Genomic DNA, 24,992 nt, shown 5'->3' on the forward strand with positions numbered 1-24,992 from the left:
GACCTTCTATCCATTTGCCACTCTATTTCACACACTGGTGGAATACCTGGTAGCAAGTCCATCTTCTTTGGCTTATTCTCAACAGTATAAACATCTCATTCCATTTTTTCCAACTTTTAGATACCCTGTAAAAGGCCCCTGTGTTAAGGCTGTTCTTTCTGTGGAGAGATAAGACAATGTTCATTTTGGATTATGGGAGCTTTTATTTTGACATGCTTGGGTTGGACAGGTGAGCAGGAAGTGACCTAGTTGGTTGCTTAAGTAAATGGTGATAGCCATTGTGAGACAAAGAACAATGGGTCCCTCAAACAGTTGATGAGATCAAAGAGGTTGTGGCAAACCAGATTTATTAGGACTCTGCTAAAGGCGAATAAGTTAAAACTATTTTGTTAATCTGTTGTTGTTGTTCTACCATGGAATATTCACTCTTTGGTAATCTGTAGAAGTCAGTTGGGGTTTAACTGTTTTGTCTAGCACTAGATTATAGTGCCTATAGTATTTTTTGTTACTATTTGTATTTATTATATTAATTATTATAATTAATAATGTTGATACTAGAGTGGTTAAATTTGGTTTTTTAAAATGAAAAGTTGTGTTTTTTGTGTAATGTGAACAAGTAAGAAAATAAAGTTGCTGGTTTGCCTGGTTTAGTTATAACTATGTTTATGTGGACACAGACTATCAGTTGAGAGCCAATCTATTATTCAGCTACATTCCCCATCTTCTTCTTACTAAATAGTTCCTCACAAAAGGGTAGCCACTTCCGAGCATGGCACAGTGTGCACAAAAATTTTCTTATGCCATGGAAATCACTTTTGAATGTCATTATATTGTGTGCTTCATATTTTCACCTCTTGGTGTCACTGCAAATTGGGTATAGAGGCCGATTTAATAACAACGTCTGGATTATGAACTTGCAAACTGAGCTTTTGTCTACTAAGTTTTCATCATGCTTGCATAAGTAAAAACCTCAGTAAGCTGTAATCATCTTCAAAGCACTATGAATTACCAAAAGAAACATACAATGTTTAAACAAATGAAGGGAGCACAAACACATTACATCTCTATGAAATGATTTTTCAAGTTGGAAATCCTTTTTGATATTGTTTCAGCCAACATTGGACACCAGAATCGTCAGACCACCCTCATACCAAAACACCAAAAAATGGTGTCCTAGAGGATCTACACCCAAACCTGGATCTGGGCATCAGTGAGCTCTTGGGATAGTTTGTGGCGCTACTTGGTGGTGTGGTGCTGACACATAGCGTCCCTTTTAGATTGAGGTTCTAAATTAGATTCATGTTCTGGGAATGTGAGAACCAGTCAATGGCATCAGTGCCTTTGTCATCCAGGAACTGATCATACACTCAGGCCTCCTGAGGCTGGGCATTGTCCTGCACCAGAAGGAATCCAGGACCCTGTGCACCAGCGTAAGATCTGATAATGGCTCTGAGGTACTTAATAACAGTCAGGGTATTGTTGCCTATTTTGTGGAGATTTGTGCAACCCTCCATGGATATGCCTCTGCAGACCATCATTGGACCACTGCTACAATGTTCAAGCTGGATGAGGCTGCATGTAACAGCTCCTCCTGGATGGCATTTCCATAAACATCACAAGAAGATATGCTGTGTCTTCTAGCACAGTCTCAAGAGCATGGAGGAGATACCAGGACAAGGGCCATTACATTAGACGGGGCCATAGAAGGAAATTAACCTCAGCAGCAGAACGAGTATCTGCTCCTTTGTGCAAGTAGGAACGGGACGAGCACTCTCTGTGCCCTACATAATAAACTCAAGACTGCCGTTTTAGCATTATGACAGTCCTCACCCTTTGGGAGCGTGTGAGGCCACTCTGTGGAACACACCCTTCTCTGCTGTTTCAGGCTATTGCTCAATAGCTATGCAGTTTGTTTGGTGCATGTGCACTATCCAATAAGCCTTAAGGTGGAGTCTGTGAGCAACAGCACCATTTAGTGAGTTTAAAGAACAAAATGTTAGCTTTAAGGGTTAGTTACATCTGTATTTTCAGTGTAAATCAGTCATTTTCTAATGCTTTATTCTGTAATGCTTTATTTGGCATATAATTAGTAAGTGTACTGCAATTTCATACAAGATTGTGTGTATAACAACTCGTGTATATTCTCAATATTTCAGGTAAATGGAGAATGATGCAATTCAAGACATCACAATTGGTATTTGAAATACAAAGGGTAGCACAATGCAAGTAATATAGTGATAGCTATGAAAGAAGGATAACATTTCACAGACAATTTTGTAAGCTATTCCAAGCTTTTCTGCTGTTCACAGCCAGATGTCTGATGTACAGTCTCCACCAGGGTATCGGACCTCATGAGCAAGTGCAGGACCTTCAGGCTCCTCCCCAAAATCCACCAAGAAATTCTCATTGACCTTCAAGCCACCTTTTGTTGTGTCCACATCAATCTGCAGCATGACTGATCCTTGCCTAATGATAGGAAAGTAAATAAATTCCTGAATATCAACCTATGTAAAATGTTTACACAGTAATGGAAACAGGATAAAGTATAGTTCAGGAATAAAATGAAGTAGTTTTTAGTGGGACTCACTTGATGAGGTCAGGGTAGAACTGTTTGTCCCATGCACTGTACAGAGAAGTGGTTACATAAAGTCTTTTCCCATCCAAACTTAGCTGTAGCATCTGTGGACTCCCTGGTATTCGCTTGCCCTGATAGACAAGAATACATTTAACTGTCCAATTTTGGGTGTACACACAGTGGTGGACTGAATAGCTGCATGTCCACAAATACATAAAAAATGTAAATAATCTCAGAGGCAAGAATTTGTTCAAAATCAAATAAAGGCACTTTATGTACTTTCACTATCCTTGGGGGTGGTTGTCTGTCCAGTTCCTCATCCTCCAGTACTTTGACAGGACCATCATTTTGAATGCTGCCTCCAAGGAAGACCTTATAGCAAATAGGAGTTGCAAAGGTTTCTATGGTCTGTGCAAGGTAAGCTTCTACAAATATATATATTGAATTATTATAATAGTAAAAGGAATAATAATTATTCCTGATGCTTGGAAGTTAGTCAAGATTCTCACCTGGCCCACCATACGGGGATTCCTCTTGTCGGTGATATCATATTGTCGAATGTCGCCGTGAAACCAGTTGCTGAAGTATAGGAAGCGATCATCCAATGAGATCAAAATGTCAGTGATGAGACCTAAAGCAAGACAGGATAATACTCATAACCAGCCTCAACGAAAAACTATAGGAATGGTTGATTCCTGACTAAAAAGTCTCACTTGACATTTCAGGCAGGATCCAGCCTTCTACTTTCTTAATGGGAACTTTGATGACTCTTTCAGCAGTCCAGTCACCTTTCTGAAAAACCCACAAATATAAAACTAGCTAAAGACATTACAATTAACAGCTGAGAACTTCATACATTGATTCTTGACCTGCATCTGAATTTTGGGACTGTATGTCTATAAGATTTGCTTGCCGGAGTCTTGGAGAAGTAGAACACAGTGCCCTGGAGTGCACAGCCCACATAGCCTTCAGCTGCAGCAGGGTCATGCAGGAAGCGGATCTCTAGAGGGATGGCACCCTCTTCTCCAAGATCCAGAGTCTGTATACGTTTATGAGTGGTCCAGTCCCACACATGGATATGCTGTCCATAGTGACCTGCAAAGTGAAGTGTAAATGATATTTCCAGTCACCACTGAAACACAATGAGTGCACATTGCAAAATGCGACAGCTAATCACAGAATAAAAGCATATTTGCAAGAAAGAAATGCACGTATACCCACCAGCTATGACATCTGCAGGATTGAAGCCATTCGCAAGTACTTTGGGAGTGCCCCATTCAGTACTCATCATGACATTATGGCGTGGTTGGTACCAGAAGTCATAGCCAAATGGTGCTGCTTCACCAGGCAATTCCCAATTGCCAGTTATTTCAAATGTCTTCCCATCCAACAACACAAACCCTCCTAAGAGAATGTAGAAAAAAAACGTTTACTACAAACAAATGTATAAGTAATATTAAATATTATGGTACATTGAATGTTGCCAGCTGGGATGGGACTACATTGAGATTAGGTAATATAAAATGTAATTAAGACCACAGCCAATCACCCACAGTGTATGTACGAGTCTCATTTTACCTTTGCCATTTCCTAAGGGATCACCGAGGGTACTGATCATAATTTGACCACTGCCCAGGCAGTGTGTGGTATGAGGATTGGCCAGACCACACTTCCAGAACATTTCCACTGGTTCCACTGTCTAGTGGAAGAGAAGGATTAAGGAGAAAACATGCATGTGCTTACAAACAGGTCAACAGCAAAAAATAAATAATTTTTTTTACATAATGTAACCAGATATGATATCCATTCAAATAATTTGAATTTCTCAAATGGCTGTAATTTGGGGCACAATGCTTATATTAGTTTTACCTTGTGAAGTCTAGGTGCCCTGGAATCTGTGCCCACATCAATGATGTAGATGCGGGAGGAGATGAGCGAGGGCAAGATGAGCCGGTTACGCTTTTTGGAGGCATCACCAAAACAGCTGCTGCAGGCGTTCCAGCCGGAGTGGTGAAGTTCATCATTCATGTTGGGCATGGGCAACCTGTGAATCACCTGATTACACCCACAGCACAGAAGACATGACTCACTCTGCATGCTAAAGCAGAATCAAGGAGAATATGGGGAGTTTATATATTCCAGTGTTTATCTGAATAACCAATGACTTAACAAAGCAAGCAAACCACACAATCCGATCCAACTCTTTCTTGCTTGTTATTTACCTTGCAATAAGTGGCAGATTTGGGGTCAACATCAACTGTGGCAAGATAGTCAGGTTTTTTAATCCCAGTATTCCGGTAAATACATGGCAGGTAAACAATCTCCTCTCGAGGCCCTAGTGGAATGATTAAGTAATTAACATCAGGTTGTTCAGGCTTTTGATTGGAATCTCATGATATTCCGATTTAATATGATAAAGTTCCTTGTTGCACTCACCTTTCATGGCATCGAGAGGACTTTTGTATCCTGGTCCACATCCTGAGCATTTAGATGCTGTGGGCAGTAAACCAAACATTCATATTGACCACACTTGATGGAATATTTTCCAGAGTAATTAGTTTTTAAACATTAAACATATGCGCATTGTATACAGTAGAAAAACTAATTTAGTTCCAGTGATTACCTTGAGCTCCTATAAGGTGTACACATAAATTCAATAAATAAATACATAAATACCTGATCAAGGTAAGAGGTCGTTAAACATTTCTAAAGCAGTTTTTTTTCATGAGCATTTCACATTAAATATTTTTTTCAGGAGGAAGTTGGTAGTATTTGCTCTATAAAATTGTTACTGGCAAAATGTTAGCACAAGCTGTGAACCTCCAAGCGCTTCTAAAATACAAACCCTTGCCAGTGTTTTTACAACATCCTGTCTGTAATAAACAATTCTATCTATGGGTTATTCCTAGTTCAGTCTTTGACCAATGCTGAATAACAACCTTATGTTTAATCTACCAATATCCATGACATCTTTCTTTAAAAGTATTATGTCAGCTGCCTTATGACTTAGAGGTGTTAGTGCACCTACTGTTGCTTTCTGGTAGTTCAATCCCCTCAGATCTGGATACCTTTTCTCTCCTTGCAACCATCTAAGCACACTTATCCTGAATGACATTTCAACACATTATATATTCCCTGTGAAATGGATCAGCGAATCAATGTTTCATTTAGCATCGGCATACAGGTTTGTGTCATTCATGTAGAGGAAGTGGGTGATGTAGCCACTCCATTCTGTATCCACTCTTGGTGATAATCTCTCTGAGGGCGTTCAGGCCTATGCAGAACAGCAGTGAGCACAGACATCTCCTTTGAGTACCACACTTGATAGTGACGTGAAGCCCCACTGATTTCTCTATGAAGGTCCTTGAAGGTGTTGAGGATGTCCTTCAGGATAAGGACTGGTGAGTTCAGGATGGGTTCCATCTATTAGCTGTTGCTCATAGAGAGCCCTTGACATCTGCTGTTCCCAATAGGGCTTGGGGTAATGATGATACCAACTTATGTCTGTTCTCCAATCTTGTCCATGTGTACGTGTTCCAGTAGCCCACTTTTCATCAGATTGCCCCATTCCCCCAGCACTTATTGTTAATGAGGTAGGCTGTTAGTGTTAAGATCCTTAAAGAGACCACACTGGAAACACCCTCACAGGATTCAAACTTACAATATACTGTACCAAAGTCAGTGGTGTCATCCACTGATCTACATGGCCTTTTGTTTGATTTATTTTTCAGTCTGTTCTTTTGGGCTTGTTTCTATTGACCTGATTATTTGTTTCTCTGATTAACTCTGACAACAGTTGGTGTTGGTCCAGCAGGCATAAATACATATTGATGTACTGCACAAATAAATATTATATTTTAAAAATCTTTAAACGTGTTGGAATCAATTCTCCACAACTTTTTGACGTAATTTATTAACTCCATTTGTTTTATTGGTATGAATAAACACAATTATACAGATAAGTACTTGTTTGTGTACTAATAAATAAAAGATACAGCTACTGAGGAAAATTACCTCGTGGTTAATTTGTTTACTCTTCTGGGGCGCTACATCATATATATCCGAGCCAACATTGTAGATAATTGCTGATCATTGATGACAAGAATCGCAGTACCGACATAAATTTGAGTCGTGAAGCTCTGTAGGTCGGAGTATTGGCTATTTCGAAAGCTTGCTGGGTGTATCGAAAGAACATGTTACTAGTTAGCCAGCCGATCATGGTCCTCCCTCAACTGTATTAGTCGAGTTGGCCCCCTACGACTATAGCTAAAATGCTCTCCATCCAACTAGATACTAACTTTTAATGATAATGACCTGACCTAATAGGTTTCAAATGATCAGGTAGGGATGTCTGACTTTGTTGACGATGGCGAACGTGAATCTACTTCATTTACTTTCTCTGATGTTGATTCAGTTAACTAATACTTCAAACAATGTTGTAATGATGTAATTTGTTTGGCCATCCATGAACTTCCTGTAAGTGACGCTATGATCATGCATGAAAGTCTGCAATGGAGTGATCTGTAGTTGATGTAATTTGTCCATAAAGTACAAAAAGGAGGGAAATGTGATGGAAATTTTATGATTTCCCTTTATGCCAGGCTTTCTTAGTATATATTAAACACATTAGATGTATGTTAGGGCTCTTTGCATATATGTGTGTTAATCATGGCTTCAGTAGGCCTCAGAAGTGTAATGCTATCTCCCTGGATGGCCTCGGCTTATTCCTAATCTGATGTTCCTATGATGTTCCTAAACTGACTTCGCTGGAGGCGCAGGCCGGTCCCCCCTAATCTCCACTTGGAAGGGGCTATGGCGGCACTCAGTCCATCATGCCATCACGAGGATGCAGAGCGTGGAGGAGCATGCAAAGGGAGAGGCCAATATACATCTGTCAAATCATGTGTTAATTATGTCATGTTTACCCAATCATATTTAGTTAATCACCTCATGTTCACCTCGTGGACACTGTGTGTGCTTATGATTAATGTATAAAAAATGAGAGGTCGGAGTGGGGAATTAGCTCAAATGAGCTCAAATCATTGTACTTTATTACCTTACCCAACTGCTTCTGACTTTTATTGTGCTTACCATTTAAGGGTTACAGAATTTCAACCACACCTCTTGTCAACTTGGAGGAAATACGTTGCTGAATAGCTTCTTAAAATGACTGGGAAGCTAGTAAATATGTCTATTTTAGGGTAGTTTTTCCATTTATAGTACCAATGAGCTAGGTAAACTATGGAAACCTAGGTTTTATAGTTAGCTAGATGACAGGCCTCTCCATTACCCTTTAAATTACAAAAACTCTTTATTTGTTTAAAAATGTTTTAACTTCAACAATGCTCAATGTTTTCACTGTGCACGTTAATAAAAACAGCATCCCATCCCAAAATGGACACAAATGTATCTACGCATCATGCATACAATCGCATAAAATTAGTTACAATTATACAATTAGCTCTGTAAGTATCATAGAAATGAATTTGAACAAGACTAATCTAATAATACATACTGTAGGCCTACCTTCTGATACATTAAACCTGCAAGTAATGATTGTCAGTCAAGTTTATTTTAATGCAAATGAAATAATTCCTGCACTAGTTTTTTGTGGTATTGAAATGGTTACTGAAACCTAAAATGTCGCAAACAGCCCCACCTAGAATATTTTTCACCAACTGCCAATGTCCCCCCCCCGAAACGTTTTGAGAAACAATATATAACTAACGGTAACGTTTGCTATTTAAACGTTTTCACATTTGCCTGGCTCCTGTACATTTAAAGTGCAATACAAAGCAACACAGTCTACTTTTTAGATCTCGCGAACACAAATGCTCATCTCGCCGTTCTTGGGTTGTACGTCTACTAAAAGGTCAACACATTAAGAACTGTAGTCTACACAAGAAAATAAATACACTCACCCATTCTGTTGAGTAGTAGGACACCGCTGAGACGTCCAGCTTCGGAAGGTTTCTCAGTTAGGAATATAGCTAGGAGCGTTGTCCTGCCAAGAGTCGACTCGCAGAATCTACTGAAGTTGCCCAACAACGTTCAATGGTTTAGTGCAGCCTGACAGAGAAATTTAAATCATTTACGAGGCCACACAACCCGCAAAAACCAGTTGCCACGCCTCGCGGATGTAACTTGTGTAACTAAGCAAGTGATTTATGTGCATTAAGGATTGTGCAGGTGTGGTTGTTTATGTTCATGGTTTGTACAAGTAACATTTTGTTCATGTAAATATTAGGCCAACAACCGTGCCATAAACGGTACCGTTTCTTCACTGCGTCATTAATGCTTACCTTAGACTGTTTTTAATAAGCCTGATGCGTCAAAACACACATCCTCAGCATGTGAGGGTTCAGGTATTTTACTTCTTTAAACCACAATGCTCCTCAAGAATAACATAACATATTGTTAATGTAAACCAAGACCTTGCAACTGCGCGTGCCTCTTCTTAAGTGGTCTTCTTGAGTTCAAGTATCTTGCAACACTCCACGATGTTTACCAACAAAACTAAGACAACGAATCCTGATATGCCTTACATTCATTAACCATTTCTACAATAACCATTTTCTCGTGGTAGATTTAAGCCTGTAGCCTCTAGCTATCAAACACTGTCACTGCAGGTTATAGAGTGAACAAGCCAACTTGGAGGTATGAGATAAGCTGCACTAGCAAGCACTATTTGCAGTTATTCAGGAATATAGGAATGAAGTCAAAATAAGGATGCATAAACTCAGGTTTCCTCACACCCGAGCACTTAATACTGTTGTAAATCATTCAATCAAATGTATTTTCACGTATTTGCATTTGATTGAATAAGAAAGTCTGTTTTCTTTGTTGAGTAGGATCCAATATCTTCGGACAGCAAGTGAAATCAATGCTTAACCATTGTTGGCCGAGACATTTGAGATCATTTTAAATCCTGCATTTGTTTTCTAAACAGAATGATTTCCAGTGGGTAGAACAGTATAAAACCTTATAGTGTAACTAATGTAGAAAATGTATCTCTAAACACTCAAGTAGAATGTATCAGATATATCTGGTATAATAAATAAAAATTTTCTTAGTACCAACATTTTAGCATAAAAGCTATAGTTAGGCTTTTTTGTGACACTGTCTAAATTAAACTGATAAAGCTCAAAAGGTGAGGAGCAACAATATGTAACCACATCAGGTGGTGTCTCCAACAAAACAATGAAATGAAACACGCAATAGTACCGGTAACTGAATGTGAATGACAAATGTGAATAGATAAAATACTTTACTCAGAAACACATGCAACCATTATTCATAAAAAAGCACAAATCCAAAATTATACTTATATACACATAACTGAGCAATGTAACCCACCTAAATTATTTAAATGTAGTAAAACCGCCTCAATTATTCAAACATAATACTAACAAAAAATGGCTTAAGATGCCTTATCAATTCAACTTGGCATGAACCATATTTCTGGGGGACAAAACAAACTCTTTCCCATATTCCTCCTGGTTTGCAGTTGGTATTGTAGATTATTCTTCTACAAGTGTAGAATTATCATTTGTAAACTACTCAAAATATATCCAAATCATTACAATAACTTCAGCATCAATGAGACATAAAAGCAATGACAACCACTTTTACTCCAGTGGATGAAATCAAACATGTATGCACCCACAGACAAAATGAAAATTCCAAGTTTGGTAGTGAACCTTTTTCTGAAAGAATGTATAGTTCTAAAATCGTAAACTACAAACCAAAAAAATAAAAAATTCACCACAGTCATGATCACATATGAATAGCAAAATGTTATGTGTTCCAGGTTTTAAGATTACATTTCTCCCTATAATAACATGAGTAATTTGTCATGCAAGTGGGCCAGTAGTGAAATCAAACATGGAGATGTATTTAATCTATACAGCCAGCCTTTACTGATTATTTTACATTTGTTGTAATGCGACATGGTAATGTCTTTTAGAAGAAACAGGCATTAGAGTCCTGCATAATATGGTTCTCAATGCTTCTCTTTCATAATGACCTCAAGTAGGGCCTGTGACGGACATATACGGGAGAAGTGATGAACAACTCTTTGATGCCTCCAAATCTTTATTCATCCTTTCTTGTGCTTGTTGTTCAGTCCTGTTACTCTCCGTCGCTGTTCTGGCTTCAGCTTGAATTGCATCAACTATTTTTCTGTCTTCTTCAGGTTCCTCCTTGGAGTGAGACTCTTTACACAATGTGCTTTTAGGTTTTTCCATCACACCCTCTGTGGACTGTTCCTCTGCTAATGGCTCAGGGTCTCTTTCCACTGTTCCAAGCATGGCTTCGGTCAGCATATTGATCAACTCCAACCGAGTACTCGCTTCCCTCTTACATTCTTGTTGCTCAGTAATCACATGAGAAAAGAAGAATGAATACTCAATCAGATCAGCCCTGCCACAACAATAAGCAAGGGCCTCCTCTAGCCAGGTCACAAGTAGCCAAACCAGGTCTTCAGCTTTGATCTCTGCAACTCTGCCTTGTTCTACAAATTGAGTCCATCGAGCTAGCAAGAACTTCTGCAGCACAGGACGCACACACATCTCCAAAGGCTGACACTGGCCGGTGCATCCAGATGGAATAATGACAGGTAATGTTTTGGTGCCACTCACGGTAGACAAGAAATCTTCGGACATGTGACCGTGATGACCGTCTATAACTAGCATGGCCTTGTCCCCATTCTGGGAGCGCAAGTACTGTTTCCATACCCGAGCTGTCCACAGCTCGAGTTCTTCTGTTTCAGAAAAACCCTCAGTGCTTGCCTCAAGTATAACAGAATCTGGTAGCTCTTTGCTAACATTTTCTAAAGTGGTGCCTTTAAAAAACAGCATTGCTGGCAACATTGTGCCATCTGCCAGTACTGATAGGTAAATGTTTACATAAGGTTTCCCAGTACCTTCTAACCGGAAGACTGCGTCGTTGGACGTGGTTGAACTTTTGACAAGTGCATCAAAGTCAACAAAAACAGATAGCTCATCCATAGCACCAACAGCAAAATGTGGAATACTGTGCGTCTTAATCTGTCTGTGCACAAACTCAATGAAATGGAGGCGGTTTTCCTCCATGCTGCGTGGAAGCTGGAAACTGGAGATATCAAAACTGTGGAGGGCAAGCTTGTGCTGAAGCATGAAGTTCACTGCCCACTCATACGAGATACGGAAGGAACTGCTTGGAGTAGTCTGACTGTGGATCTCTGAAGCTTTTTGAAAGAGGTTCTTCTCACTGATAGGATGCTGCTGTTCACGTTCAGCCAACACCCATTCCACCAAGAGCTCAACAGCCTCTCCACTGCTACAACTGCCAACACCCTCATCGTTTAGTCTTTTCTCCTTGTCCTGAAGCCAAGCTCTGATGAGCTGAGGCTTGGTGTCCATTTCTTTAGCTGCTTTATGGATCCCAGAGCACAATGCGTAAAGCAGTATTCGTAACTGCCGCACAGACAGTGTCTCCTCTCTCTCTTTTGTGGTCTTTGAAGAATCAGGTTTTGTGGCAGACTTGCTGACTTCATGCCCATCTTCCATCTTAATGGGTGCATGCTGACTACTGTTTTCAGTCTCTAAATCTGAATCCGACAAATCCAGTGGGGCCATCTCATGATCAAGTTTTTTGTTTCTAGTGGTGTCCTCCAATGATGTAACAGAGGAATCTATTGAAGATCCATGGGGAAAGCTTCTGAAGGTACTGGAGTTCTTGGCAGGCTGAAGATATGGCCTGAAGGAAAACATATGTTTCACATATTAAGAAATATTAGATGAGACTATTGTTTACAGCACTTGGAAAAGGGCCTTGTTCTTTATTACTACTTTAATTATATTGCTATGCCATAATCACAGTTGCTGGAACCTCATTGTTTTTATAACTCAAGTTCATTTAGTTTTGGGTAGACCATGGATATTTAGAATCCATTGATTTCAAGGCCTTTTGAAATTTCTTAATAATTGCAGATTCCAGGAAGACAAACTGTTTATAACAGCAATATTAATTGACAAACAAAGCAAAAAGCAATTATTGATGATTAGTTAACCATTGTTTTAAATAAATACATTCTCCACATATTGAATGTCACAGTGAATACATTTTGCATTGACAACTTCACATATATGTATATAATAAATGCATAAAACATACCTGTTACGCTCCACAAATCCAGTTTTAGGGTTACCTGTAATTGGAAAAAGTAGAAATGAGTAAGACTATGTTCATAAATATTGTATTATCAAGTAGGTCATGTAGGAAATTAAAACTCTGTAACTATGACAAACACAAAGGCTACTTGGCCTTATAACCTTTGAAATTTGCAGAGAAACCATGGAAATCCCAGAAGCAGTGGTTACCCTTGCACAGGTTGACGGAGCATGCAGTGCATCCATACACACTTTCATGGCGTTGATTCTTTAGATTGCAGTTCTTACATCTTCTGGTCCTACAAGTAATTTTCTCTAAATGGTGCCTGACCCCCTCAAAGGTACCGGGATCTTCTCTACTACCCTCGTGTCTTTGCTGATGAATTTCGTCCTTGTTCATTTGGTTTTGGTGAGCTTGTCTTTCGGCACATTTGGCCAGGTGGTATCCCAGACGTCTACGGTAGCTGGCCTGTGAGAAGTGGCCACCCCGAAGCCACATGGGTGGGTTGCCTTTCCGAGTCTCTCGTAATACAATGAAAGAGTTTATGATGCTCAGGTTGACAAGGAACCAGAACAGCCGCCGCCAGTTTGTGTCTAGGACCAATCCACCCAACGGGTTGCAAGCCAGCAGTTGTTTGCAAATGTCCACACCACGCATGTTATCCTGAAGGAGTTTAAAAGCCAGAGGTCTTGAGATGGCGGACAGCTCACCTACCTTTGTGGTGGACCTCCTCCACACTGTGTCTGGTTGGCCAGCAACAGCATTTGTTGAAAGACAGATCATCTCTTTTGCATCCCTCCACCTGGTAAGCAGCAGTGGGGGATGTTCTAACTGAATAAATGATCCAGGGCTCTCCAATAAAGGCTGATCCCAGACACCACTGGGCAGGACTGTGCTCTGAGTGGGGATGGAGCTGGAGCAATATATGTTCTTCTGGTTTAAATCCTTCATGAGGGGGACACTTACTAACATGCTGGATATGAAGATTTGGTGATGTTTTCCTTCAAGGCCTGCCATAAGGGTAGGCACAACCAAACTTCCCAAGTCTCCATGCTTTTCATTTTGGGTCAGGATTAGCAGTTTGTGACAGTACCCAGACTTGGAGTCACACATAAGCCATATTTGTGGCTGAGAGTTACTACATTTTCCCCCATAGGTTGCGTTCTCTTGTGTGGGCAGCAAAGCACGATCAATCGTCAAACACTTGTTTGGTTTGTTGGCCTTCTGCATGCTCAGCTCCAAGATTTTCAACATCGGCTGGAAGAAGGACAGTTTGTTCATACTGCGCTCACACTCCTCTGCAAGCATGCTGCTCATCCGAATATGAGAGTTGATCTGCTTGAAGCGTGTAGCAGACATGGTCCTGTAGAAGGTCGAACAATTATGGTAATGCTCCCAAGACCAGTACAACTCTGGCTCTGGAAGAGAGTGCAGCCCCATCAGGATACAGAGGCCTATGAATCCCTTCACCTCCTCATTTGTGAGAGGATGCCAGGTAGGATCCCCTCTGCCAACACAGTGCTGATATTTGGCATAAACATTTGTCTCGTGCACAATTAGGTCTATGAGGGTGTCAGGGAAGATTAGATGGAAGTAATCAAGGACATCGCTGCTCTTGGCCATGTAATGCTGGGGCCCATAGCTGTCTGTGAATTCTGGCATAGATCCTCCATCACTTGGAACCTTCCAGTAGTCCATGGACAACCAGTCAGGCTTTGCCACAACATCACTAGATCCTTCCACTTGTGGACCCTCCACCTCCTCCTCAACCTGGCAGAACTCAATATCAGTCTCCAGACACTCTGTAGGGGAGGGGAGGGATCATAGGAACACACAGTTAGTCTTCTTTTCGGAGCCCGATGACCAATACTACTCCACTTTATAACACAATGCTCAGCGCTTAAGTGGTTCCCATGTACCACTCAGCTTTTTGAAAGAGTAAGGATTTCAGAAGTAGATGGCAATTCCATGGCTTATAGTCCTTTTGTATATGATTTGTCTTTTTAAAAACAAAGCTTCTGTGATTCAGAACTCGTTGATGTCTCCATTCAGGTTGTGTACAGAAGGAACCGTGTATGCACAGATTGTCTTTCTCCCACACATACAGCTTTGACACAGGCTTGCTGTGACATAACAGTAATTTCTGTGAAGTAACACCAGGTAAAACACTTCTTATGAATAAAAGTCTCAAGATAACATCCCGTGTTCCAAGTTTATTTATATAAACTTGATAGTTCCGTACAAGTTCGACAGAAATGTTTGAGACAGATGAATGGTTAAAACCTGCAACACATTTACAATTGTTGTTCTTTACAGATATACAAATTCTTTACAGATACAGAAAAGTAGTGGAAAGAAACAAAAAGGTAATTTACAAGATGAAAATGTGAAAGAAATTGAAGAAAGTGAACTGGAAGGGCAGGTGATGTCTGGATGGATATTTGTGTAGGTATATATTACATATTTTAGGCTTTAAGTGTTTGCATAAACATTTACAGTGTAAACATGAAATTTTAAAATCTATATCTGGTGAACCATATAGTAGGTTGTTATCCATTGAGCTGTGTTGGTGCGTACTTTGTTAATGCAAAAGAGTCTGGCTTTTTTCTGCTGTCTCTCAACAAGGACCAAAGTGTCCTTCAAGCAGTCCATTACAAAGTATATATTATTTTTTAAACAAGTCCCGTATGTTATGCTCATTAAAACTAATTATTCTATGCATTGCAGCCTAGTACACTTGTGAGTTTAGTAAGAGCAAGAGTGTTGAACAAATGACACTGTATAAGATGTTTCCGTAGAGGTGTCAAGGTCTATCATAAAGAGAAGAAAATACCAGAATGCATTTAGAGGGTTTACTACAAGATGCAAACCACTTGAATTCGAAGAGCAACGTATTTTCTGCCTAAGCAGTGTGATGACTGTGTACAGAAGTGTAAAGAAACCTTTATCTTCTCAGATCCAACAAAATGCCTCAAATTTCAATAAATGGCACTTCAGTTTGCAGTGGGTCAGTGATACAAAATACTCTACTCATAAGTATGGAGCTTTTCAGGGAAGTAAAGGGAAATGTTAGAGGCAGGCCAAGTCAGTCACCCAATCTGAACCCCAAAGCACATGCAATTTACTTACTCAAGACAAACTGCCACTAAAAAGCCCCTGAAACAACAGGAACTCAAAAACACTGCCCTGGCACAGATAAACCCTAGTTCATGGGACTTCAGATCTCAGATTACAGACAGGCATTAAATACAAATTTACTGACAACAATTACTAAACTTACTAGACAACCATATTCAATATTCATTTCACTATAAAATTATGTATAAAGGGCTGGGATATGGTTCACCCAATATAGATATAAATATGTCAGATATGTCCTCAAGGGTCTATTCACATACAGACTCCACCAGACTGCCCGTTGCTGGTAGGTCCTAAGAGCATACTCACCTTTCAGAGTGAAGATGCTGTGAGAGTGACTAGGGAACTGGACAAGGTGCTTAGCCATCAGGTCTCCTTGGCTGGTCTTGTAGTTGCAACATTCACATGTCAGCCTTAACCAGCTGCAAGAGAAAGTCGGTTCTCAACACAAAATACCAGAGGAAGCGGACTGGAAACCACAAACAAATGCAGAAAATGTGTTACCTTAGAGACCCCTTTTTTGTACGAGCTTTAAGAGCTCTGCCCGGAACATGGTTGCTAAAATAAAAGTACAAATGTCCAAGTTACAACTGAGTGATTCTGGATACGGTCACTTCAGGTTATTTATTAATAACACAGCAACACAAACACAAATGAATATTTGTATGCTAGCAGGTCAAACTTGCAGGTACATCAAGAATGGTTATTAAAAAAAAAAAAAAAAAAAAAAAAATTTCAGATTGAGCTTTACTCACTTGATCATGTGGTTAGCATATGCACGGGAACAGCATGTGCTGTATGGGCACAAGGAGCAGTGAACATATGTCGGGTAGTGATTGCCAAAGTGTGAGATGGCAAAGGTGCACTCCACACACTTATGTCTCCCCAGCTGTCCTCTGAGTAAAGGGCACAGAACAATGGCTTCTAAATCATACTGAATCAAAATATACTGGGAATTTTAAAAAACTGTTCTGTAAACAAACAAAAAGTCACATTTCCAATTTCTAAATGATCATGACTCAAAACATTCACTACAGACAAATTTGGCTTGGGAGCTGCTTATAAAAATGTGCCCATGTTAAATGAATTTAGCTGGGAATTAGTCTGGGTATGGTGCACGATGTAGATGCATGCTTATTAAACAGGTAAAGCAAAATAGTATTTTTCATTATTCAGCTTCCTGAAATCATTTATACAAAAAGTAATAATAATAATAAAAAAAAATAAATAAAACTTGCTAGGGAAAAAGTGTAGTTGTGGGTCATCAAAGGCCGAAATGGCACTTGTACTCCAGAGCACCTCCTTATGGACATATATTGCAAAAATGAACAACCGTCAGCCATTAAAGAACTTGCCCACTGTGATGCATCCTTAATATTGGAACATACCTGTGCTCCTGGAACCTGGACAAAAACTGATGCATCTTTCTGACCTGTTTCTTCTTAGCACCAGTATTTTTTGGGACCCGTACTGTCTGTCCACTGGTTGAACGTATGTGCGTTGGGGACATTTCATCATGCAGAGCAAGGCTCATGGTCCCCTCAGTGTGAGTGGAATCTCTAGTTACTTTCATTTGGCCTGCACTTTTCTTCTGCCCTGCATAAGCCCTAATAGTCACCTGCAGAGACAACCATACAGAAATGTTAAGAATAGGACACCCCAAAGAATTATTAGGCCAATATATTAGGAAGGACGCCACAAGGTGTTTGGATCTATAGTTACATGACTGCAACATGTAATAGCTGCACATTCAGACTGTAAATCTGTTCCGACATCCCAATTGTGCTCTACTGGATTCAGATCTCGTAAATGAGGGGTGGCCACTAGAATACACTGAACATCTCATCATGGTCATGAAACCAGTTTAAGATGATGTGCTTTGGAACGTTATCACTGATGTAGTATCTTATGATGACTGCCATCATGAGATACTGTCACCATTAAAAAGATGCAACAATACTCAAGATAAGCTGTAGCAATCCAATGTGACTGGTGTTAGAGAGCCCAGTATATGCCAAGGAAACACTCCACACCACTTACCACCATTACCACCAGCATGAGTCCATGGATTACCATTTACAATAAAACATGATCCTACCATCTTCAAATCCCAGCAGAACTTGGGATTAATTTAGACCTGGCCGTGTTTTCAGTTCTGGAGAGCACTGCTGCCTCGCATTTTTGTTCTTTCCAGTGGGGTCTGCTAATTTGCCCTAAGGTTCAGTGTGGTATGCTTGCGGAGATGCTTTTCTCAAGATTGGTTATTTGCTTTAGTGTAGCTCTCCGCTCAGTTTGAACTATGGAGCCATTCTCCTCCGACCTCTGTCAGCAACAATGTGCTTCTACTCACAAACGTGCCTCCCCGCACCACTGCATCAACTCTGGAGACTATTGTGTAGGAAAATGTCAGCAGTTTCAAGAACACTAGAACAGCCATATCAAGGTCAAAGTCACTCGGACCATATTTTTCCTCAATCCACTGAAGCTGTGCATGATTTTAGGATTTTGCCTGCAGCCACACTGGATGATTTGATAATTACACAAATGTCCAAGTGTATAGTCATTCCTAATAATGTAGCTGGTGAGTGAATATCAACAACACAACAGTCAGAATATTACCATTATTCTCAATGGTCAAAACTATGGGACCATGTTTTTTTTTTTTTTTATGTACATGTGTTTTGATGAGGTTTCTTTAGAGACTTAATGTGTTTATCTTGGGACTAGTCAGCTAAACATCGACACTGAAGGCTTACTTTAGTTCCAGCCTTGAGCCCTTCTAGTTGACTTGGCTTGCGGAAGGTCTTATGATGATTGACTTTGTGCTCAACTTTTTCCTTTGTGAAGAGAAACTGAAGTCGACATTTGTTACAGTGGTAGAGTGTTGATTTCTGTAAGTAAAAGCAAAAAGAAATTGACAGATTTGTTGCAAATGTGTGTAAAAGATGTTTACATACGCAATCAAGTATCAAACACCATCGGGTGTCTGAAATGATGGACACTCTCACTCACCTGATGACGATTGAAATGTAGCTGGTAGCTACTGGAGTTCTTAAAAACTTTTAGACAGTAAACACACAGCAGATGGCGTGTATCCTCATGCCATGTGCAGAAGTGGTCGTGCACATCGGAGTAGAATGAAGATCGATACTGACACACCTGAGAGTTATCAAAACCACATTTAGCACGCCAGCATAAACATCTGCATTGCAAACAGAATGGCAAGAAAACATTTTAACCACTTTTTCTTTCATAATATCCATGCTGTGTTTTATGTGAGTCAGTTCACCTGGCAGACATATGGCATCTCTCCAGGTTTGTGAGTGTTCTTCATGTGCTGCAGGAAAACTGGTTCGCTCTCAAAGGCCCATTCACAGATTTTACACCTGGCTGCACAGAAAGTGTACCAAGCAAATAGAAAAATCTTCAGAATGCAACCAATTACTGCTTAAATACATACAAAACAAAAAACATTACAATATTTACACCAGCTAAACCAGTTCAATCCATGATCAAGCACCGTTAAAACATTTTTGAGCTTTGCCTATAGAATAAAATATAGAACTGAAATTCTTGCAACACTAAAAGTTGTAATTTCAAGAGCTTTATACCCAGCTTCATGTGAACGTAATTTTTTTAGAAGCCTTGAAAAGGTTCTTTAGTAAGTGGCTCTTACAAGTTGAATCTGAAGGACTGTGGACACTCTCCACATGGCACTGAAGACGAAAGGGAGTTGGGAACTGGCGGAAGCAGTGTCGGCAGGACGTGTGCATCTTCATCTCACCAGCCTGCTGCTCCATTTCCATATGAAGCATCATGTGATTCATCAGCCTGTCCAAGGTACAGCGATTAACCTGACTGAGCTGGCAAACCAACTATTCTGAGATACCCTAAGGACTGGCGGTGTCAATGAGTATCATCAGTTTTTAATCAATTTTACATAAAATACTGCATTTATTATAGCAGTCTGAAAACTGAGAGTTTTGGTTCTGACCTGATATTGTTCTTCTGCGGCTTTCCGCAGGTGAAGCATTTGAATGGTGTGAGCTCTTTTATGTTGTCTGTGTGCACGTAAACTCGATTCCCTTCGAAAGTTCCATAGTAGAAGTCATCCACCAACATAACAATCTTAGACTGGGTCTCCTCTGGATGGATGTCCAAGCTTTCGGTCTTTATTTCTGTGTTTAGGCCTTTGTCCTGGACCGTCTGAGGTTTGGTCACAGGTGTAGCATTGCTTGTGCTCATATTACGGGTCATATCTGGGCAGCAAAACTACAGGAAAAAGACAGAGACACAGCACTCTCAAACATCACCATGGTTTCTGATACCATCGGTGGTGCGTGTCCATGTGCTAATGTACTTACACACATATGTCCTCGTAGTGCCTCGACCATCTTGAACTGGGCACAGCAACGTGGGCAAACTTGACGTTGTGCTGCAGAAGTGACTAAGAAAGGGAATAACCATCGATACACATTCAGGGTATTTTTGTTTTTTTTTTACATTTTCTTAATTTATTCCATTTAATCTCTACTCTGCAAAGCACTTTGTAAAGCTTGTTTACAAAAGTACTACATAAATACAGATTATGATCATTTTCTGATCCAACAGATATAACTCAAAATCGAAGACTCCGAAGATTCCCAGCAACACTGACGATGATGATGATGAGTTGAAGAGCAAAGAGAGGAGCTGAAGTTTCATCATCATCACTATTAACTGTTCAAAAGGTGAAACACTAGCAGCTTGCTGCGCACCTTGGGATGTGTTGCTCTGCACTACAGGAACGGTTGCCTGGACAGCAGGTGAACCACAGTTAGTCTTCTGGTTGCTCATGACAACGAAGGTCTGCGGTGGACCACCAGCAGGAAGGTTCACGATGCTCATCAGGTTCTGAACATCTAGGTTCCCTTCTGGCTTTACCGTCACTGCCAAGGACGACACAATACATCCCATGTATGAGCAGCCAATACGGGACTTCAAACAATGCTGAACATTTCGTTCAGTTCTACTGCTGAACAATCAGTGGGGTCACTGAAAAGGTAAAATGCAGTTCTCAAGGCTCCAATGTCTGAATACAGCTCATCTTGGCATTGCCTCACCGAGCTGAGTTGCCGTGTTAACAGGGAGCACCCTGGGAGGGGTGGAGGGGTGGGGCCCTGCGGCCGAAGGTGCAGGCGGGGCCCTGGGCTGGCTGGCTGGCACGTTGCTCCGGATGGTAAGGGTGGCGGGGATCTGCACAGTAGTGAAGGCGCTGGGTGCCTGTGCTCGATTTACAACCGGAGGTGCAGGCCTCATCTGAGCTGGCTGAGCGATGACCTGAGCCGCTCCTATAGCTGGCTTAAAGAGGCCAGTGGTCCCAGAAGCTTTGTCAGAAAGAAATTGGTCTTAAATTAATACTTGGTTAATAAAGCAGACACATATACTAGTATTTAACAATCCCTCCAGTGGCTGAAGCAAAACAATGTTGAAAAGGTCAATGGCAACAGAACTAATGCACCTGGGACCAGAGTGATGGGTCGAACAGTTTGGCCCTGCTGTACGTTCAACACAATGCCCATGGGGCTCTGGCTTGATTGGATATTCTGGACAGGGATACCCTTTAAAAGGCACAAAATAAATGAGACAGCAGAACAGAGATTTTATGTAGTACAGTGTTCAGCAGCCAGCAGTTCTATGACAGAGTATGGCCACCTAATCTAGTATGACTAATAAAACCTGGGTAAACAGCGAACAGCCTGCACCTGTGTAGTGAAGTAGATGGGTTGACCACCAGCAGCACTGGAAGCTGGTGAGGTGCCAGGGAGGATAACCTGGGACAAAGCCACAGGTGCCAGTCCACCTGCACCCTGTGTCAGAATCAGCTGCTGTCCAGGTGTAGCCTTAGGTAGCCCAGCAGGTACCCCGGTTGGCACTAAAAGAGAATGAAAGGATGTTGGACTCTAGAGGCCTAAAAGGCATATGGTAGAAAGCCAGGCGGGGGTGACTATGAAAGAGAATGACACACTCACATGCACTGGTGAGCAGTGGAACAGTGGTCACATTATTGTTGGATGCTGGCATACTGGGAATCACAACTGGTGTGGAAACAGGTTGTGCAGCAATTGCAGTAGCAGGTCCTGAAGACGGTACATAAAAGATTGTTAGAACAGGAGAAATAATGCAAAAAGAAAAAAGCTATGCAACTTGAAAATTCAGGAGCCTGCACCTGAATTATTCTCACCATTAGTGAGGAAAAAAGTAATGAAACAAAAAGTAATCACCAAATTATTCTATTAAAGACCAATCTTCTACTAAATCATTTCATTTAATAACAAAATAACAAAGCAAGCAAACCACTCTTGTACGTTTCCTTTGTGTGCACAATAACTGCAGTTGTGGATAAGTGATGATACCGGGCTATTTTGCTTCATAAGGCCCTCTGAACTTTATTACAATTCAGTGGTTATTTGTGCTAGCAAACCAGTTTCCTGTAGTTACCTACACTAAAACATCCAAGTTGAAAATAGTAGTTTGGTGGTTGTCCGGTCTATTGTTAAAACTTGTTTGTAAGATTTGCAAAAAAAAAATGTGTGTGCAGTACACTGAAATCCTGATTATTTCCAGACAAGACACTGCAACACTATATAATACCAAAAGGAAGCTGTGTTTACCAAAGTATGCAGTTATATATTATGGCAAGAACTGTTGATGGATGCAAAACATCCTACTTCACTCATCTGTCTGTCTTCTTAACCAGAAATATCTCCCAACTCAGCATGTTGCCCTTTGGCCCAGTAGTCAAGAAAATTAGTAATAAAAGTCAAAAGGTTGCTAATGACAGAGTAATGGAAGATGCCCGTTATATTCTTTGTAGAGAGCCGGTTTGCTGGTTGCCACAGCCTGTTTGTGTAAATGTAACACACAGTATCACTCTGTAAGATGCTGAACGTTTATTACATTTTTCTGGCTGTCATGCATCTATCTATATTCATATAGGGCATCTGCTTGTGTATGTTGTACTGTTTATGTAAACTGTAAAGGTTTCTGGATTACGCATTAATGTAACATATCTAACAATGTCCTGGTATTACTTTGTTATATTTACGGCTGACCTTTGGCTTACAAACAATCAAATGTTATTTAGAGCATCTACAGTCAAAATGCAAGTCAAAAAGGCTGTTTATCTGTGAGCGAGCTACAAATGTCACCCTTAATAAGCAAAACAAAACAAAACTTGAATAGCATTTACCAGTGGAGATCTTGCTTTCAACAGTAGGTAGTGTTTCATCTGGCTCATTCTGATTCATCTGTTGCCATGGCTCCAGCTCCTCCTCCTCACACTCCATAAACAAATCAGCATCCTCCATATTGCTGCAATGTTAATGGATATTAATTTAACGGGAAATGTAACTAGTAAGTGTACTGTAATCTCACATTTTCAATTATACACGAATATTAGTTTTAGATCCTAGAACATGCAACAATTATTGTTTGAAACTGGAAAATGTCTACAGTAAACTAAACAAATAAGCTGCATATTCTACTGTGTTTCTGGAAAATATTTTCCTAATTACCTCGCTGAAACAGGCCTGTAGTCTAAAAAGACGTTTGTGAACCTTCTCAGGTTCCAATGGCCTGAAATAATATTCAGTTATGTCAGTGTACAAGCGCGGGTAACGTTGGTAGCGGTCATTATGGCCAGTTTACGTACACCTGCAAAATGAAAAAAGTAACAAATTACGTATGCACATCAGCTTTTATGGTCATTATGCTTGCATGGAAGACATTGTCTGGCTGTGCCAGAGCACGACACTGTCGTTGCGTATGTTAGTGACGTTAAAATAATTCTGGAGAAATTCTCCAACAGCACTGAACTGAAAAGGGGCGGAGAAAAAAAGTAGTCCCTGTGCTGTACCAAAAAATACATGATTAAAACTATTTTTTCTGGCTTTAAACGCCTACGTATTTCTCAAGTATACGGTACAATGGAAAATAAATGGTTTTAAGCATTAATCTAACAAAATATTTCATAAAAAATACACACGGCATTTACAAAAAATGCGCGGTTCCAATTGATTCGCATGGCGGAACGCGTCCATAGGCCACTTTACCTTGTGGCACTCCGCGCATTGTTCAACGAGCGCACGATAAATAACTAATTCATAACGTGCGTGCTCATCCTTCGTATCGAAGAATGCATTGAACGTTATGAATAATACTCACCATTTCAAAGCTTATTGCGAAACGACCTCTAAACGATACACAAGAACGAAAAGCTTCGCCGGCACGTCACCAACGAGATACTGTGATGAAGGCTTTCCGTTTCCAGGAACACCGATCCGACTGGTGGAAGATCTGCCTCCGTAACATCCTGTTTCATCAACGCATTCTGATTGGCTACAGTCTCCCAGAAAGGAAAATAGTAAATTTTTGCAACAATGGACGCACTGTTAAATTACGTATGCTACACAATCGGTGTAGGTTATTGAGATATTGCGCATTTGTTTAGGCTATGTTTGATAAGTGCATAATCACATAAACTATACGCGATCATCATCGCAGACGAACAGTCATGGGTGCTAGTGTTCTCTCGCTAATTTCTCATGCAAGCGTTGCGTCTCTTATAGTTTTTTTCAGGCGAATTTCTCAGATCAGAATTGAAATTCTCAAAACTGTTAATTTAATCTCCACATCTCCTTGTCACTTGTGCACATCATTGCATTTCTCATTGTGTTTAACATTTTGCAAATGCCAGAGGTGTCAATTCCAGGTTCAGAAAGTAAAAGTCCTCACCAGAATTTTGCTCAGGCTTCCTGGATTGTGTTGATTCCACTAATTTTACCTGGATTAAACTAATTAGAAAATCTAACAAGCTTGAGCAAAATCCTGGTGAGGACTTTTACTTTCTGAACCTGGAATTGACACCTCTGGCAAATGCATGGACATGGGCAATAGTCTGTTGTTTTTTACATTATCAATTGCTTATGTCATGTTTATTGTTGGAAAAAAGAAAATTAAAGGCTAATAACTTGATGTGTCAATTTAGTGTTTTTCAGGAAGACTGTGGGAAAGCAGGAGTAAGGAGGCCTCAGTGGCCTTGAGGAGAACAGAAGGGGCCTATTCAGTGCAGGATGTGTAGCAAGCA

General features: G+C 40.4%; 2 protein-coding genes across 4 annotated transcripts; both read right to left on the reverse strand.

Annotated features, from left to right (window-relative positions):
* Positions 1-2,055: 2,055 nt before the first annotated feature.
* selenbp1 (selenium binding protein 1) lies at positions 2,056-9,190 on the reverse strand. The gene is made up of 13 exons (XM_076971483.1): positions 8,878-9,190; positions 8,497-8,644; positions 5,012-5,068; positions 4,798-4,910; positions 4,445-4,630; positions 4,154-4,274; positions 3,797-3,979; positions 3,489-3,670; positions 3,289-3,367; positions 3,085-3,206; positions 2,855-2,947; positions 2,588-2,706; positions 2,056-2,466 (listed from the first exon to the last, which is right to left on the reverse strand). Exons 2-13 carry the CDS (start codon positions 8,498-8,500, stop codon positions 2,304-2,306), a joined length of 1,422 nt encoding a protein of 473 aa, XP_076827598.1. The 5' UTR covers positions 8,501-8,644; positions 8,878-9,190; the 3' UTR covers positions 2,056-2,303.
* A 635-nt stretch (positions 9,191-9,825) lies between these two features.
* pogzb (pogo transposable element derived with ZNF domain b) lies at positions 9,826-24,226 on the reverse strand. Of its 3 annotated transcripts, none has more exons than XM_076971485.1 (21): positions 24,071-24,226; positions 23,422-23,560; positions 23,097-23,218; positions 21,877-21,984; positions 21,610-21,779; positions 21,366-21,465; positions 20,968-21,231; positions 20,623-20,793; positions 20,230-20,312; positions 19,860-20,137; positions 19,542-19,696; positions 19,155-19,255; positions 18,878-19,024; positions 18,622-18,756; positions 17,254-17,483; positions 16,621-16,761; positions 16,370-16,423; positions 16,175-16,287; positions 12,937-14,529; positions 12,731-12,764; positions 9,826-12,313 (listed from the first exon to the last, which is right to left on the reverse strand). In XM_076971485.1, exons 3-21 carry the CDS (start codon positions 23,212-23,214, stop codon positions 10,603-10,605), a joined length of 5,706 nt encoding a protein of 1,901 aa, XP_076827600.1. In that variant the 5' UTR covers positions 23,215-23,218; positions 23,422-23,560; positions 24,071-24,226; the 3' UTR covers positions 9,826-10,602. The 3 variants fall into 3 exon arrangements, with proteins under 3 accessions (XP_076827600.1, XP_076827599.1, XP_076827601.1); XM_076971484.1 differs by having other exon boundaries at positions 12,889-14,529; XM_076971486.1 differs by lacking the exon at positions 12,937-14,529.
* Positions 24,227-24,992: the final 766 nt, after the last annotated feature.

This window comes from Brachyhypopomus gauderio, chromosome 13 (assembly GCF_052324685.1).
Source record: "Brachyhypopomus gauderio isolate BG-103 chromosome 13, BGAUD_0.2, whole genome shotgun sequence".
Taxonomy (NCBI): domain Eukaryota; kingdom Metazoa; phylum Chordata; class Actinopteri; order Gymnotiformes; family Hypopomidae; genus Brachyhypopomus; species Brachyhypopomus gauderio.